Here is an 18,011-nt window from a genome sequence, read left to right as displayed (position 1 = left end):
ATACTTCTGTACGTTGGCCGGATCTTCTCTCTTCGGTCGACAGACCCCGTCGGCTACAACATCAACAGAGGTGAGTCACACACACAAAATACTGACAGATACTATAACAATCGAAAGAACAAGTCTGGTACTCTGAAATGTTTAAAGTGGCGTAAAAGAGTAGTAGGTCTTCCACCGTTGCTGGTGGTGCCTTTGAGGAACAAAGAAACGAATCATAATGATTTTCTTTTTCGATTTCTTTGCAACCGCTACAACCGCCGCCTCCATCAAACCAGTAACTCATTATGCAGAGTGGATCCGTGTTTTCTTCCACTTTATTTTCTACTTTCCCCGCTGGAAATCTTTCCCAATCCTTAGCACTCAAACACACAGACATCCCACACGTCGTGTTACGTCGGTGTAATGGCATTCAAAGCGGTTCAGCTACATAATTTTGATGGGGCGTTCCCGTCCTTCTTTTTCTTCGCAGTTACTAGTCCCGGTTTTTTTTAATGCGGCTAAAAGAATGGATGACATATCTCTTCTCGCAGAAAATAAAAAAAAAAAATGGAAAAACGGGAAGGAGTGAAGTATTAAAATCGAATAAAATCGAACGAAAGTTTCTTTGAATAGCGTCTCAATTGCTGCAGATCTCGTTAGACATGATCAAGACTCCTTTCTTTCCCTCATATCTTTTGCCTCCCATTGGCGACCGCTAGGTCTCTTTAACTTCTTTTTATTCTGTGGCTATAGACCGTCGTCTCAAAGCCAATGGATCAGACTTTCCCGTTTTTCTCCAGGTCGTATTTGATTTAATTCAGCTTTAACTATTCTCACACAAAAAGATCCGGAACAAACTTTTCCGCCAAGAAATCGTCGGCCTCACCCGCATCAGGGACACAATGCAATTTGCCGGACGTTGAACAAATTCTCTTTTCTTTTCTTGTACCGTTTTTCACGCGTCACCTAAATCAATAAAAAATGTTTCAAAACAATTATGGGAACTGAGGGGGGAAAAAGGCGACTTCTGAATGTACACACATCAAGGTGTTGGTAGTGTATCGGGTTTGTGTGGACACACTCTACGCTTGTGTATTACTTCTTTCTTGTTTTTCTTTTTTTTTTTGCCTTCGCTTCTTTTGGCTTTTCCTCTCGCCGAGAAGGCGGAGAGACGTCGGGCCATTAGTATAGAGTCTGTGCGCGCGGTCGCAGTCCAGTCACTTGTCCGCCGGTCTGGGCCTGAACGAGACCCATCAGATCGTCTCTCCATCTTTCACTCTCTCTTTTCTCGGTTGTTGATTTGGTGTTTCGCTTTCATCTTCAACCTGAAAATCAGTTGTCGAGACGACGAACAAATAATTTCATCAGTGACACGAAAAGCTGTGATTGTTCCATCGAAATATCCCCGTGACACTGTGAGACTAGCAGGCGTGAGGAGTAGAAAAAAAAAGAATTTCTTTAGAATACCGGTAAGAAGTTGGATTTCTTTATCTTTTTAGTTTCTTCTCCTGTTTGTTTACTTTGAACCCCCCCGCGTGTTGGCGCTGACGGCACCTTGTCATCATCTGCACCTGATGAGTTCTAGATGGTCTGTGTGTCTCTTTTGTTTGGTTTTGTCTGCTCCGGGTGTTGTTGGTGCGCTGTGATAGTTTCTCTCACACAAACTCATTTTCTTAGTCCATTTTCCATCTACAAACTGTGAAAACCGAGCAGACACCACAACATCTCCACTGACGCGTCCACACCATAGTCTTCTGGTCAATAATACCACAACATCCAGTCTTGGGTCGTCCAGTTGTAGTAGCCTAATTCAAGTGTAGCAGCAACTCAGTTGTGAGGAGGAATTCCAAGCCCATCATTCCCTTGTCGGGTAACGTGAATTTGGCTTTGTCGAGTGATCACGTCACGTTGCCCTCGTCGCAACTTGTTCACGGACCGATAAACATTTTGAACGGGAAAGATCCAGCAACGTCGATGATGACGTCGGGTATTCTTGATCCATAGATAGAGAAAAGGCAAAAAGAAAAACGAGAAAAAGGATGATGGAAAGGGCCGAGAGAATTGTGAGGTCTGAAGTAGCTTGAACCCATTCAATTTCGTACAATTCCATTGGCTTTTTACGTAAATCCGCATGAAGAAAAGGAAGAAAAGAAAGGGGAAATCAACGTAAAATCATTAAAAAGTTTCTTGATCCTTTTGCATGTTTCTCTTGTCCCCCAAATTGCATTACGTACAACTTGAAAGATACACAGGGCGAAGAAAGAGGAAAGAGATAGTACTACATCATCTCGACTTCTTGCCTTCTCGAGTCCTGACGGCCGACAATAATGTAATTCGGCGGGCGGGAACGGGTAAAAGATGGAATGCTTTTTGGGGAGAGTTGGCCGCTAATGCTGTAGTCGGCTCAGACTAGACCCGAGACTGTAGAGTGTATTATAGTGCTTGCCTCTGCTGCTTTTCAGTTTCTCTGACGTTGCTGATGTCTCTTTTGTTTCCCTGTTGCCGCAACGCGCTGCTTTTGCCCCGGCCCCAACGGCGCTTGGAGTATAACAATGTGTCGACCCCAATAGACGCGGACAATCAGTCACTCTCTCTCACTTCCCCCCTCGATGCAATTCTTTGCAAACAAGAATCTGTCAGGAATATTTGTGGAGAAAGAAATGGTGAGGCGAAGCGAAAAATCGCCATTACAATAATTCGTGCCGAGGAGGATCTGATGATAGGTCGGTGATCGTCTTGTGTCGCTTCCGTTGTCATTTACGTGCGGAATCAAACCCAAAGGAAAAGGGATGAAATGACCGTGTTTGGGTCGCGCGCGGAATTATTGATTGCTTCGGGGAGAGCGTCGAGTCTTTGCCCGTCTTGATGTGGCCAATTGGAACGTGTACAAAATCCTGTCGACGTGAGGTTTCTCAGCCCGCGACAGCAAACACGACCACAAGATCTCGATGTATAAAGAGGATACTCTCTACGCCCGACATACAACCAATGCAAAACAACAAACAGACAATAAGAGACTAGAGCAACAAAACAAACGTAATGAGTGAGTTATCCCGCTGGGTGTATTCTGTGTGACATGATGATGCAGAGATACCGTAGGCTAGCCTTCTTCATTTTCTCTTTCCTAGTCTCCGGTACTGTCATTTTGTCCTTGCTCTGTGGCACCGTAGTTTTTGTCTGCTCTGTGGCTCTCTTGCACGACTGGTCGATTATCATCTGGCGTTCCATCAAGTCTCCGATAGGAATCGATAATTAATCCAGACTTAACAAGCACAGGACAGAGTCATGCCGAACCCATCAGTTCTTTCCGTCTTGTCATTGAAAGTGAAATTTTTAGTCAATTAACCAATTGATAATGTTGGGATCGTGGGAATTCTATTTCCCAAATTATCATAGGCCGTTACGGGAACAACGGCCAATTTATGTGTCGGTTTCGATTTGCTGTGCTGTGATGACAGCCGACTTTGGCTCCCAACCAGAGAGATTTGAAACAACTGACTTTTGACAAAGTGTGACAGTTCCACACATAATACAATAACGACTTAGGGCAGTTGCTGGAAACAGAAAGGATTAGGTTGATTGACGTGAATCCCATATTATCATGGTGGAACTCGGGAGCCGATAGCAACTGGAAAAGCCAGGGGACTGTGTCTAGTGAGTGTGCCGTATTATGTTTGCCGGATCTGGTTCTCTCAGTTTATATGGTTGACTGGTTCGTGTCTAGCTTCATCGCCATCAACATGATATGATGATGACCGACATTGGGGGATGTACGAGACTTTGAAGGAAAGTATGGTGGGCTGCGCATACATTACTTCCGGATAGGCCGGACCTTGCGCGAGGGGCAAGCAGCGTAGAGTTTTTTTGTTGCTTATTGTAATAACATCCGCCCACTGGGGGGCAGTAGAAAAGATAGTGGTGGTGGTGGTGTTGTCGAGTTCATATTATTATTTACACACGCACGCCAAATAGACATTACAACATTAAGAACAGAGAGCAGCCGAGAAGAGCTAGAGGTCCGAGACGGTTCTTTGTTTCCGACAAGGGCGGAGTATGTCCATTTCTGTATGTTTCTTCTTTGGTTTGACGCTTGTAACGAGCCGCGGACGGTGATCTCGTCTTCGGAGCTGAATTCATATAAAGATAACACTTTACGACCTCCTCCCCGCAATAGCCTGTCGTATTCCAATAGTCTCTATCTCTTTTTATTGGAGGCAATATCGCGAGTAGTGTGGCCATTTCCTGTCCCCTCTTGTCTTTCCGCTTTTCTCCTTTTATTTTTGCTCGCCTTCTTTTTGGTTTGATTTAAAAAGTGGAGGCGAAAGAAAGAAAGAAATTGGGTTGATGGATCTGCTCGGAATAAAACCAACAACACCCCCAAAAAATGGAAGGGATAGACGAGATAGAGACATTGCGTCGGTTGGAGACGCGGCAGCAGTTCCTTTCGCCAGAGAGTCGATCGTGTTAGACGGAAATCAAAGAAGAAAAAATCCACTGCTAGTGACGTCGTTCCATCCATCCATCAGTTTGAATTCTATTTTCCCTTCACTCTCCTTGTTTATTCTTCCTCTGTTTTGTTGTTGTTTTTGAAGGGTTTCGGAATAGGCAATGCCCATTCTTTAAATATTTCGATATAGAATGAAAAAGTTTGAAAAAGGCTTCAGTACCTTTTTCAAGTGATTTAACTTTCACTCTTTGCTCTCAAATCGGCTGAGCGTATTTCGCTCCCATTCTATCCGACGGCTGAAATGAAACAGCAGTAGGACGTAAAGTTTGATTGGCCGGGTTCTGGAATTGGCGTAGAATCTAATCACCTGAATGGCGAGACACTTACTGTGACCCATCTATAAACTGGTCATCCAGAATCTTTTGCAATCTCCATAACTTCACTGATTCACTATGCCACCGATTGGATGCTGGACGGATTTTCCAGTCATAACCATCGCCTTACCAATTGAACGAACGAAAGGTTCTTGAGAGTCTGTTAAAGAAGTGTGCGAATTCGCGGTGGCCATACGGATCGCGTCCGGTTTTTCTGGCATTCTTCCTTGCACTTCTCTGACCGTCGATGCTATTAATGTCGAATCGCCATCTATAAATCTCCTTAAACCTCCCGAGACTTTGTTCCTTTTTCTGCTTCATTCTGTCCTTTTTTCTTGGCATTGAAACAAAATAGGTGCGGCCCGCAACGGCAACGCAAAAGTCGCATTGGGTCTACCGCGCTTAGTCGTAAATCTTTGGTCGACGTATTATTATTATTCTCAAATATATTTCAACACTCTCCTCCTAAGTCGTAAATGCCCTTATTGTCAAAGGGACCCCTCCTCTCTCGCCCTAACCTTTTTGCGTTATTCATTTAAAGCGATGCGGTGCTGTATAGACGTTAGGGCAAGTGAGAATCAAGGATTCTCGCGTATAGCTTTCGTGAGTTGCATCATTCAGCGCAGGTCGCAAGATGTGGAAATGAGACGGCGGGGATTTACTGGTGTGGGTTATTTCCATGCAGTATCTCTACGCAATACATCTACATATATATCAGTCTGATTTAAGAAGTCTGCCGACAGCGACGCTATAGTGCCATCCAACACGAGTTGATTGCGCGACGCAGCCGTGCGCGTTTGTCGGCTCTGTGTTTGTTGTCACCGCCGGCGCCCGTGACGGCACTCTGCGTTCTACGTATAGCAACCTCTTATTATCATTTTTGCCCTTCCTAGTCAAGACGTGAATATGATGGTTGAAAACGATTTGGACCAGTTCACCTATCATGCGGGGAGCCCAGAGGGATAAAAAGAAAACGGGGTCGGCAGCAGTCAGGGTTTGATGCGACCAATATATTTGCGATCTTTATTTGTAAAACTTCCCGAGATCCCGGGGAATGAAAAGGCAGTGGGTTGTCATGGTAACTTTTGCAACATAGCGCTATAGGCGAGGGGTGGGTTGGCTGAGATATTGCTTATCGTCGTTTAGTTTATTCTCGCAGCCACTGGGAGTCGTGTGGTAACACAAAAAGACCGCCCCGTCTGAAAAGCCTTCAGCTTTAATGTTTTTCCCCTTTTATCCGTCAGTATCCTGGGAAGGGTAGTGAGAGAAAGAACTTGATTATTTGTTGCTTTTCCCTCTTTTTTGGCCAGAGATCATAAGTGGTCCTGCTAGAAAAAGAAAACTGTAATCGAATTAGACTTCCTCTTTGATCCTCTTCGTACATATCATCTCCTTCTGAAAGGTTGTCTTAATTGTCATCTTCAGTTACATTTTTTCTCGTGTAAGTTGTTGTTTATTCATTTCTCTGTATCTTGGGTCCTCTAGTCGTCTAGTGCTGCGCTACCAATTCGTCGTCTGAGTGGAATCGTGACTGTTGTATCTGTTATTGTTGGCCGAGAATAAAAAAAGAGAGCGGAACATACGAAAAAATAGGACAGGAAAAAAAAGGAAAGGTTGAAGTGTTAGTCAGCGTCTTCCGTTCAGTCAGCTGGAGCAGTTTGTAATTGATGATGCAGCGTTTGTTCATATTTCTTTTTTACGCCGGGAAAAGACAATCGTTACAAAAACAGTAGTAAATCATTCGTGAAGGGTGAAGGAGTTTCACGAAATTCCATCTGCTTGAATCATGAATACGAAATAACTTCATTTTCGCGGGGTCGTCTGAGACGGAATAGTACTCTATACTCTCATGCAAGTACTAGAATGGTTCAGCGTTAAAATCTAATTTTTTCGTACTTGTGGGTGTCACTAAATTATTATTATTTTTTTCTTGTTCCACACGACTATCTTCAACCGATCCTTTCCACGCAGCGGATAGGTGGCAGGATAGTCTTTTTACGAGTATTTACGACTCTCGGAATCAGATGTTTCATTTCTGCAGCTGACATTCTAGCGCGCGTTCTTTAAAAATTGAATGATTTCAACGATAGTTAAATAAATAATTGTCGTTGCAAAACTTCGTTCGACACAGCCGAGCCACCATACTAGACTTGACCGGCTTCATGGCGATGAATTTTTCATTTAAGTAGGGGGGGGGGGGGCCGGAAAAGACGACAGAAGTGCATTTAGCGTAATGAATTTCGTTATAGTGTTCAATGGAACCCCCCAAATCCCTAGCCATACAAAGACTGTCTGGAGATTTGTTGTCGCTTGGCTGTTAAAACGAATCATTCGCCTCCATTCTATTCTTTTTGGCTGCCTTCTTTGCTTTGTTATTTACTTCCGGTTCCGGTGACAGTTTTCTTTTTCCTTTTTTTTTTTATCGCTCCTAGCGCTGTCTGGAAGAGAAACGGGAAAGGATATAAATGTGCCCGGTTCTCTCTTTCTCCGTATTTTTTCTTCATTATGAAGCTCGGAGACTGCTTCTATAAATACTAAATTTTACTGCCAGTCCATCTTTCCGATCCGGCTGTCGCAGCAGACCAAACGCAGAATATCTCGACTCCGTAAATTCATAGACCTAAATAAACAGGATTCTCATTATGCCTGACGCATTGCCAACAAATTCTGCCTCGCGAACGGGCTTTTTGATTTCGATTTACTGCTTGCCAGCCAGATACCAAACGTTTCCAACGTAGCATTAACATTTTTTTATCTAATTTTAGTTGCTCTGGATTAAATTCCCGAATGACTAAGAGGCCTAATTTGAATTTTCCAGAGATGAACGCGCTTAAGTTCACTTTGAACGCTGACCACTTTAGTTTGGAATTAAAAATATTTGATTTTGTTCTTTTCGTGATTTTTTGTTAATGGAGTTTTTGGTTGAAACGAAATTTTATTTTTTTTATTTTTTTTTTTTAAGAAATAGGCAAATAGTGGTTTGTAGGCTAGGTTGCGTCTGACATCTAGCGCTGAGTATAGGTACTGTATAGGAAAATCAACCTTCTATCTTAAATACCTGAAAAACATACGAAGCTTTTTCACGTAATCAAGATTGAATTGTACACGTACACACATATATGTGTTTCGCTAGTGTATGCACATACATAAGCGAAACTTGTATCAGACCGACTAAGGCAATAATCCAACTGTCATTGAAGATAATGAGTAACGATTGTTGATTGCTAATCGAAAGCCAACCACAAACAAAGGGTAGCAAAGGATTTCTTGCAAGAATGGATAAATCTCGTCGAGGTGGTGAGGAAGTTGATAACGTACACACACACACAGCCGACGGAATGGCTTAGACTTCAGGCTCGGAGCTTGATGGATTTCGCCTTAATTGACAAAGCGATATTTTGCCGATTATTGCGTTCCGTTCACTTTGTGGTTCAAACGCGTTCTCTGGAACAAAAGGAAGACGGGATAGAACTTTTGTGGCTCGAGCGCCAATGTCAATGGATAGGAAGATTGATTGGAGTTTTTATGTGTCTACCGCTCGGAACATAACGCTCTATATCCAACTTTTTCTGTTCGTTTTTTGCAGCAAAATACGATCTTACACGCTACTACGAACTCGCAGACAGCTCGCAGACAACTCGCAGACAACTTTGATATCCGTTCTCCGTCTTGTTTCTAGATTTCGTTTACAGCCATCTCAAAAATTCGTATTCGTTTGCGAGAAAATTGATTGAATTGAAAGTGCGTTGCCATCATGTGCCGTCAGCTTCGCATGCTCTCCCTTCCACATTTTCTTAGATATGTCATTTTTTTGTTTGTTGAATGTCAACAACGTTTGATCTCTTGGTTTTGTTAATGTTTATAATCCTGTTTGTGAAAGTAACAATAAGAACCATTATATGCAAACTGTTTCGTACAATTTGGGAACCTCGCGATTGCGTTTTTATAGCGAAAGGAACATCTGTAACAATGGGAGTTCAAACTGTGGAAGTGTCGTCGGTCAATCGCCCAAGTACTTTGCTGCCGCCGCCATTAGTACTACCCCCGACGACGACGGAATCACGTTCAATTGCAATCACAGCCAGTGATGTAGAAAAAGGCGCCACCAGTGCTGATCAATGGGGCAAAAATATGCAGAGATGGCGCAACGATAACATTGACATCGGAAAAGGTTCGTAAGTTTTATCATTACACCGCCCCTCCCTCCCCATGGCATTGCGAAGGCGATCGATTGGGGTATTACGTGAATTATGTAAAGTCTTTGCGATGAATATTCGACACGTAAGCCGCTTGCCTATTTGTTCAAATTAGGACTGCAACCGAAGAAATGGCCCAAAAGTACTCGCAGCAGCTTTCATTATTTGAGTAGGGATGAGTGTAGATGTTGAGAGAGAACAACTAAAATAGCGCGCCGTTGAACAACGTCATCGATCCGATTCTTACAAGTTTGTTCGTCTTTTGGATTCTCTATCGTTGTCGAATCCAAGTAAACCCCAAATACTCTGCCACTTTTGAAACTTTCGTTGTATCGCCAAAGTAGCTATATGCAATGAACCTCTTTGTCTCTTTGTCTAAGGATCAGGCCCGCTTCAAATCCAGTGAACTATGGATCAACTCCAATACATAATGCGGTGCTTTTTCTTTCAGACTTCCCTTCGTCTTTTCCGTCTTTGCTTGTCTTTGATATCCCAGAGAAAAGGGGCGCTCCCGTCATTGACTAGCTGAAATCGATCCAGCGATGGCAGTTCGACTACTACTAATGCTAGCACCTTTTCAATATCCAAATATCATCCGCTTGATGCCTAGGAGAGAGGACGGAGAAGAGACAACAAAGTCAACATAAAAAAGAGAAATGTAGGTCCTTTCTCTTGTTGGCTGACGTTTTCATTTGTTTGGTTTTCCCATATCTACTGGCCCATGCAGCTCCTCTAGGGGATAGATGATGTTGATTGCGAATTCTCTCAAAATTGAAAGTTGATGAGAAAAGAAAACGTTGGCGCTTTATCTTCATCCACGCCAACATACTGTCTCTTGCGTCTTTCTTTTATAGCGTCGGTGCCTGTGTTGCCACAGGCCAAAAAGGTTTCATGATTGATATCTTTTCAGTTGGATTCCAGGGTTTCTAGCGCGTGTCTACTATCCTCCCGTTGTAGGTGTTGCCTTTGTTGTTTTTTTTTCCTGCTCCTCCTCTTGTTGTTGGCTAAGTGATGACCCGGATACCAACATGACAGGTCCGTTTGTATGGGGATCCTCGGGGAGTGTTGCCGTGATTGTGTGTAGTAGAGAGTGGCCTTAGAAAGATGTCCAATGTATATGCGTGTGTCAAGAACATCAGGAAGGTTCCGAGAATCGCCTGGATGCACTTCGAACGAGGTATGGTGCCCGTCGACATCCACTAAAAGTTTACACTCCTCTTACGAGAAAGAAAAACGATCCAAACTCTCGTTCACTCACTATCAGTCTTTTCCCCGCGCAGGGTGGTTGCTGTTATATTGTCGAAGACGAAGACAGTTTTGTTACTGTGCCAAAGACACAAACCTATGTTGTGGACTAACTTTCGGCCAAAAATGTACTGTTTTCTGACCTTCCACTTTCCTACGAACGTTGCTGTCGTTGTATCGGACAGATCAGGGAAAGGCAAAGTCCGTTCGCGTGTGTATTTATGTGACTGACTGGCGAAATGTCCGTCTATATCAAATCAATCTAATTCCATCATTCCCTGTCCTTCCAAATGGGAATAGAGCGACAGGAGCAATCTCCTCATTTTCCATAGAGATGCACTGAAGCGCGAGCAAATATCCCTCTTTTGTGGGACGTGTCCTTCATCCAATCTCTAGCACGACAGGTTTTTTTCTTTTTCTATTTTTTTCTCAAAACGAGTCGCAGAGACAGAAATTCATCGGTCGTTTGGTTCCGTCGGTGATGTGTGTCATTACCAGGTCGACTTGGTCACGCAATGGCCGGGAGACCACGAACCTGCTTTTTTTTTCTTTTCTATTCCTTATTTTGGCCTTTTGGGGTGTGCAAGGGCTTCGTCTTCCTGCTTCTTTTTCGTTCTCTCTGAGAGAGTCTCTCAGTTCTCTTTTGCCTTGTGCTCGTTGGGTTGTGCTCGATATCGTCAGCCAGAGCCAAGAGTCGCGCACAGGCGCCGGTGATTCGCAGTCACAACTCGGTCGCCGTTGATATTAGACGAATAACGTGCATCTCTCCTTCCGCTCCCGACACTCATCGGTTCACGTTCTTCACTTGTTTTCTATCGTTAAAACGGCGCGAGAAGGAAATTTTTACGAAAATTTCGAACTCGTTCGTGTTGAAGTTTTTCAACTACGACCGTATCAGTGAATTGTCAGAAAATGACAGGCCGGCGTTGTGCGCATTCGTGATTGTTTACTTCACGAAAAGGTAGCGTGATTGTTGATACATACCCCCCCCCCTTACTTGTTTGTCTAGCCAATTTTGACTACCGAGTTTTTTAACAGTTTGTTCATTACTTGCGAATTTGTGGTTTGGGTGGTTGAATCCGAAAAAGAACATGGGACCGATTGATCCGGAAGGAAGCGATACGAAAGCTATTGTAACTGGCTCTCTCTCATCGGGTTCTTCATCTCCAAACATGGCGGCTTCGGCTCCGGTGATGCCGAGGAGCGATGAGAGACCTGTGGTGACCACAATTACGATCACGGGTGTGGATGGAACGCAGCAAACTAATGACGAGGCGGCTGCTTCGCTAGTTCCGCTTCAGATGCCCGATGTCGCTCACTCTCCACCAAGCGGTTACTCTTCCGTCTACGTCACTAATAGGATGAATAACATTCAATTAGGAGGTAAGATACCAAGACGAGGCCAAATCTTCCTATTTATGGTTCATGCCTTAAAGCACCTAGAAGTTTGGTTGATGCAGCGACAACTTTCGTCTCCAGGATGGAAAATAAGATCAGATTAGAGAAGTGACGCCGAATAATCTCGCCTACTGAATCGAGATGTAGTAGGAGCTAGGAGTGAGAGGGAAATGTTGTTGCATCTTTGACGTCAACGACTCTGCAGCGGTGGTACTAAAATTAAATTGGAGAATTGATCGCAACCTCAAAAAGATTCAGTATGGAATGGAAAGAAAAAGTCAAATATTCGAGTTATTGGACAATTGCATTTGTTCTATTTCTTCTTTTGCATCATTCCGCCCATGGTTGCCAAGTATCAAATCATACGCCGCAGTATTTTCCCTTTATTCTTGCACATCTTTTTATTTGACTTGTTTTGAGTAGACAGGAAGTTATGAAGCGAAAGGTCGCTGCCCTGTCATCCTCAAAGATAAATCTGAACGCGAAATTTGAATGCAAGCTTGAACATAAATCTACTGTATCATGCGATTATTCAAAACTTCATGGGAATCCACTGATATAGAACCGGATATGTTTGTTTTACTTCGATCTAATATTACAGCTACTAGATGATGCATCTCGGTCTCATCTATCACCATAAAGACCGCCCAAGGAGATGCTCTTCAATATTTTCTTTGTAGGCGATGGTTTTTTTTATTTCCTTTTCTTGGTATGGAACTGCTTCGTGTCAGTTTGATAGATAGCCTTCGTTATAAAAGGGGTTGGAATGGGGTTCACCTTATGTTTGTTGTCATCTTGTATGTTTGTTCTCGTTTTTGCTCTTTGGGCTGACTTCAAGTAGCGACTCGGAAGAGGGAAAAATGGCGAGAAAGGGGAAAGGCACATACAACAGATTTCATCAATTGGTTTGTTTTGTTGATGTTGGGAGCCAATCGCGGCAGCAGCAATCCGATGGAGAGCGCTGAGGAAATGACGATAACGACGAAGACGCGGACGACAACAATTGAGATCGAAGAGATGGGGGGATGCTCGCGCCACGTTTGAATTGTGCCGTTTCCAACGGGAGGAGATGACTCCCATGTTTTTTCTCCTGTTTGTCGTCGCATCCGCTTTCATCTATCTCTTTCGACATCGTTAAACCAATCATCGAGTTGGACCAAACAGAAAAAAAAGAGAGAAACGGTGGAATTTTGTGCTGCCCAGATATCGCTGTGTTCTTTTTTTTTTTAATTTTTTCTCCTTGCTTTGTGTTGGCGCTCACGCGGGACTCGAGAGCAATTTGGCCGGCCGTTGGCGCCCAGCGTTAGCGTCGATGGTTATTTTTCTTTCTATGGATGGAAAATAAGTTCTGCAGAGCACATACTGATTACTTTCTGTATTATATTTGGGTCGTACTTTTTTCAATTCCCCAACGTTGTCATACTCTTCGGGGGTTGCAGATCTGTTCGGAATTAAATCCCATGAAACTCCTTTGCTATTTTTACATTGGGTTTTTCAATGCATTAACTCTTCGTTCGATTTTTTGGGATGCTGTTTTCACTGGTGGAAGAGAAGATGAAAATTGTTTTTCAGTTTCCGGTCGTTGATGCTTCTCGCCAACTCCAACTAACTCGACGCCGATAAAAGCCATGCGGTCACCATTTTGTGGACATTGGAATCAAGACTAGGGAAGAAGTCAATCAATAAAGAAAATGGGAAGCGATGAACGTTGGCGGGTGGAGGAGGCGTGCAGTGTCGGATGCCAAACGCACAAGATGCCCCCCCCCCCCCCCTCCAAGTTCTTATTGTTCCGAGCCAAAAACAACGGCGATAGTAGTGTCTTTGACGAGTTGATGATGATGGGAGATTCTTCATCCTCTTGAACAAAACCTCAATCTTTTGGAATGAGTTTATTCGGAGGCGAAAGGGGCAAACGTTGTCGGGGTGGACAACAAGAATTTCGAGTGGCCAAGTCGGGACAGCAGTTGGAGGAGAGAAAAGAATGGATGACGTACGAAGAAGATCGATCTTGACTTGTGCCGACTTGTGAGTTTTCAGAGACTGCTATAGGACAAACAAGTAGTCTAGGGGATTCGTAATGACGCTCCTGTTTGAAGTATTCCGCTAGTCTTTTCCCGTCTTTCTTATGCCTTTGCGTATATTGCTGTCTCATCTCTCAATCACTTGACCGTCTTCTTTGTTCCTATTTTTCCTTGCATATTGAACGATGAGGGATGGCAGGTTCAATCCATCTAAGACTTTTAAGACTCCCAACCACCCGAGCGTGTTTTCTTGAAATATGTAAAGTATTTCACGTCGTCGTGGGAAAAGCAAATCTATCGAGCACCCGCTCCCGCATTCTAGAAGCTTCATCCAGCGGTTCATCTCTCTTTTCCTCTGGGTCCTGTTTGTCTTGGAAATTGATTTCATTATATCAAAGGAAAAAACGGGGACTTGTATGTCAGAAGCGGAACGCATATTTTTCCATTTCGTGTTGCTACAGCTGATTGATCCAACACTCGCACACTGCAAACGTGGTGGCTCCTCCTGTATAGCTGGCGCTTCATTTGGGTTTATTTTATTATCATTTCTTTTCAACTCCCCTCATATAATTTCGTCAAAAGGAAACTAACGTGTTGTGTATCAAAATAAAATAAAAACCCTTTCTTTATTTTGGGTATCAACTTGTATTTTTTGAATGCCAAAAATTAAACTCATCAATTATTTGTTGGGATTTAATGGATACAAGTAAATAACATGACTAACGAAAGTGCACACTTTTAATCGCCGCCAACGTCATCGCGTTGCAAAAAAAAAGTGAATAATGGACAGGATTATCGCGTGCGTTGCCGTTTTGCCGGTCGACTCGTTACGTTGTGTTCGTGGTTCTAGACGCCCGTCCGTTTCAGTGCTGCTGGCGGATAATATTAAATTACCTTTGTCAGCTCACCCAACCCAGTCCAAACTCTAGGGTATAAACTCGGCACGGACTGGAGTAGAGTTGAAAGCCGGCAGTTTTGTTTAACCACGGGCAATCTCTCTCCATCTCGCTCTGGGTAGCTCCCGTGACAAAGTTTTCAAAGCGAACGCGAATGAAATCAGACCAATAGACTGGCCGGTGTCCGCGGGGCTTAAAGTGGAAGTTGTTGCCATGATGATGATGCACTTCGAATCGATTGAATAGTTTAAACAATAATTTTAATTCCGTTCTAAACGCTTATTCAATAGATATTGTGACGGGGAAAATCCCCCAGGTGAAATTGCTTTTGCAAAGTGAAATTCTCTGGTCTCCACTGTACGGTTTGAACCGTATGAAATTCGTTGCATTGCGGACGTGTTTGATCGTGAGAACGTGCGTGCTGTGTAGCTAGTTTGGCCGTGGAGGCGGAGTTACCCAGCTTATGGTGGCAGCGCATGCGTCCTCGTCGTTCCACAAGCTTTTGGTTCGGCTTGATCTATTTTGTTTTTTTTATTTGCCTCGTTTCTTTACTCCTCGACGGCGACGTCGACGTCCCTCATTCGAACTGCACTGCGGGCAAGAGCCTTGGACCTCCTCCACCCTCTACCACCACCCGATTTACCATCTAAACCGTCACACTCGCCTTCTTGGCTTCGACTCCCGAACAAGTTCCCTAGGAATTTCTTCAGTTCGACACCCGTCCCGCTCTCAGCCGCGTGTTCTCTTTTTTTATTCTTTCTTTCTTTCTTTCTTTCTTTCTTTCTTTAACTTGTTTATTTTTCCCGTTTGGCGCGTTCCGTGTCTCACGGCTCTGCCACCCCTTTTTTCATTGTCTCATTCGGGAGGACAGGGGACAGATCATCAGTGAACGTTGTGGCAGACGATATCGCTGTGACTCGTTCGTCCGTCGTATGAGATTGTGAACCTATAGTGTGTCTGTTGATGGCCGAAATCGGCATTCTCTCCATTGGTCACCATCTGTTCTCCTAAAAAGAAGGAAACGTGCAGCAGACGGACAAACAGTTTTGCGCTGTACTCGTTGACGTTTTGTAACGTAGACTTAATCGTTTCACCGAGCCATGTGGAAAAGCGTCAAAGAAACTTGCCGTGAAAACGGACTGGCTTGTAAGTATTTAATCTATTTCATTTTTTTTTTTCGTTTTGCTTTGGTTGGTTTTGATTTCCCAACCGAATCATTTGAATTTGGCGCTTGAAGTTGTCGGCAAGCAATTACATGAAGACTCAAAGGTAAAGCTCCCTGAAATCCCTGCGAAAGTGTCGGATTACCAAACAAGCGTGGGGCTAATGATCGTTATCGATACGATTAAGTTGGAGGAAGCCCTTCAGATGGCTTACATCCCAACGCTCTTTCAGACTTGCCTCTGTCAAGAGCCCTGAGAATCAGGAAGAAAAATATGTTGACTGATTTGTGTGGGTATTTGATTTTCAATCTTGTTTTTTTTTCCTGATTTCTTTTCACAACAAATAGCGACGTTTTCGTATATTTTGGAAGTGAATTAGAAAGAAAATGGTAAAAGAAAATAGATTTGGGAAAGAAAGAGAAAGAGGATGATGATGAAAATGATCACGGGAGAGCGTGATCGATCGTTTTATAACGACGGTTCTAATTGGAGAAGAGAAAACTATTCAGCAGAAGCGGAAGGCCGGCTGTCATCACCTTCTCCCGTTCGGTTCGAAAAATCTTTCTTACTCTTCCAAAAAGATGATCTACGACCGGTCTCTGGTACTTCTAATGAAACTCTTGTTATCTTCTTTCTCATTCCTCCTTTATTCCTGGAAGTTTCGATTCACGTCGACTTGGATGTCTTTTGAGTCTTTTTTTTATTCCTTTGATCATCTGCAACCGACAGCCGACGGGGTTTTCCATTGGGTTTTCTTTTAGAGACGTGACTGAGTTATTCGTCATATCGAGCCAAATCCATTTGACCAGTTGTGTTGGTGTTGATCTCGTTGCTGTGGGTGGTAGAACTTGTTTGACTAACACGACGAGATTGAACGCTGCGTGTACGCCATATTTACTGGATTAAGGTTTCCATCAAACGGATTTACTCTCCGTGCGTGCGGAGGCAATTGGAAAAGACGTCAGACACTTTTTCCTATATAGTCCAAGCTATTCTCAAATAAAACAAATCGTTCCCTACCTAACGACCAATTGCATACGGCACTCTTCCATCTTCCGAGTTTTTCATTTGAAAAGGATAAAAATCTTAACCAATTTTTCATGGTCCTTCGTCGTGTTGCGTGTCGGTTGTCTGCCGTGTTTACCGTCGACGTTGGGCGGGGTAGGTGAAGTGATGGAAACTTTGTTTGCGTCTTGTTGCATTTGCAATTGTCGGTGAAAAATGTCACGGCGAGACTAACATTTGCGTTTCCAAGTAAAAATAGGAGTAAAAGCGGAAAAGGTTTTCTGTGCATCCGCAATTGTCAGTTTGAAGTCACGCACAACGTCCATTGACGCACATGCTCGAGTTGTCCGTCTCGTCGACGCTGGGGAGCAAAAATCAATTCGACGAGGGTCTATTTCTCTCTGCTTTCCTTTACGACATGAAATCAAATCAAATTGAAATGCGAGAGCGAAAGGACTCACCGGTCGGCCAGTCCTCTCCACGTATATAACGGGGGAAATAATTGCATGTTATCCCACATGACATTGTCAATGTATTTATATGACCCGCGTCTGAAACTGAGCCCCAGAGTGTCTTTATATGCCGCCCACTGGCCTATTTGCCCAAACTGCCGGCAAGAGGGAAAAGCAGGAATGTGTTTGCGCGCAGCATAAAATGTCCTTTGTGAAATCTTTTAAGATGAAAAATTCAAGCAGAAAAAGGAGCGACAGACAGGCGAAAAGGAAAGAGAGAGAACGTGGAAAATTTTTCGATGGACAGGACATCTGAGAGACGCAGCACTTATTGTGACTGGATCGATGCTGTTACACAGGAGGGAAAAAGGGGAGTTGGGAAAAGGACTTGAATCAATGGGAACTCAACGTCACAACACGAAAAAGATCTTCTCTTTTTGTGTTTTTATTTGTTTTTCGTCTCTTGTCGGAAAATAAGCTCATGTGAGCCATATCCTTGTCAAAAACGTCATCCACGTCTTATTATTTTCCAACAGAGAATAATACGACAAAGTTTGTTTCCCTCCATTTTCTTGCAACGCTGTTGGCGTTCTATTGAGCCTATCAGCTTAGTTGTTCCTCTCGGTCGTCTGGGGATTCGTTCGGCACCTCTCGTCAAAGTTATCACGTCGTTAGCCCTCCATTTACCGTGGCTATATTCACGCAGACTATAAGAACGTCATTTGGCAGTGAACTCACGGTCTACGCAACAACTTTAGTCTCCTCCTCCAGCATCATCATCATCCGACGCCTTTGGTCCGTCTCCAGGCCCGCTGAAATGCTCAGCCAAACGTGA

The 18,011-nt window shown here is 43.7% G+C and overlaps 1 protein-coding gene across 9 annotated transcripts in view; it reads left to right on the top strand.

The window, feature by feature from the left end:
* Positions 1–18,011, top strand: part of LOC124349810 (mechanosensory protein 2-like) — a 44,550-nt gene that overhangs the window by 9,971 nt on the left and 16,568 nt on the right. For 4 of the 9 annotated variants that reach the window (XM_046800664.1, XM_046800671.1, XM_046800665.1 and 1 more), the window contains exons 2-3: positions 44–70; positions 8,750–8,971. In XM_046800664.1, coding sequence (XP_046656620.1) covers positions 44–70; positions 8,750–8,971 — 249 coding nt within the window. Of the gene's footprint in view, positions 1–43; positions 71–1,185; positions 1,449–6,044; positions 6,242–8,749; positions 8,972–10,913; positions 11,625–15,178; positions 15,703–18,011 lie in introns of those variants that run through there. The other 5 variants (XM_046800669.1, XM_046800670.1, XM_046800672.1 and 2 more) reach the window with 5 other exon arrangements.

The sequence above is a fragment of the Daphnia pulicaria genome, chromosome 7 (genome assembly GCF_021234035.1).
Source record: "Daphnia pulicaria isolate SC F1-1A chromosome 7, SC_F0-13Bv2, whole genome shotgun sequence".
Taxonomy (NCBI): domain Eukaryota; kingdom Metazoa; phylum Arthropoda; class Branchiopoda; order Diplostraca; family Daphniidae; genus Daphnia; species Daphnia pulicaria.
This window is presented reverse-complemented; position numbering and strand designations above follow the sequence as displayed.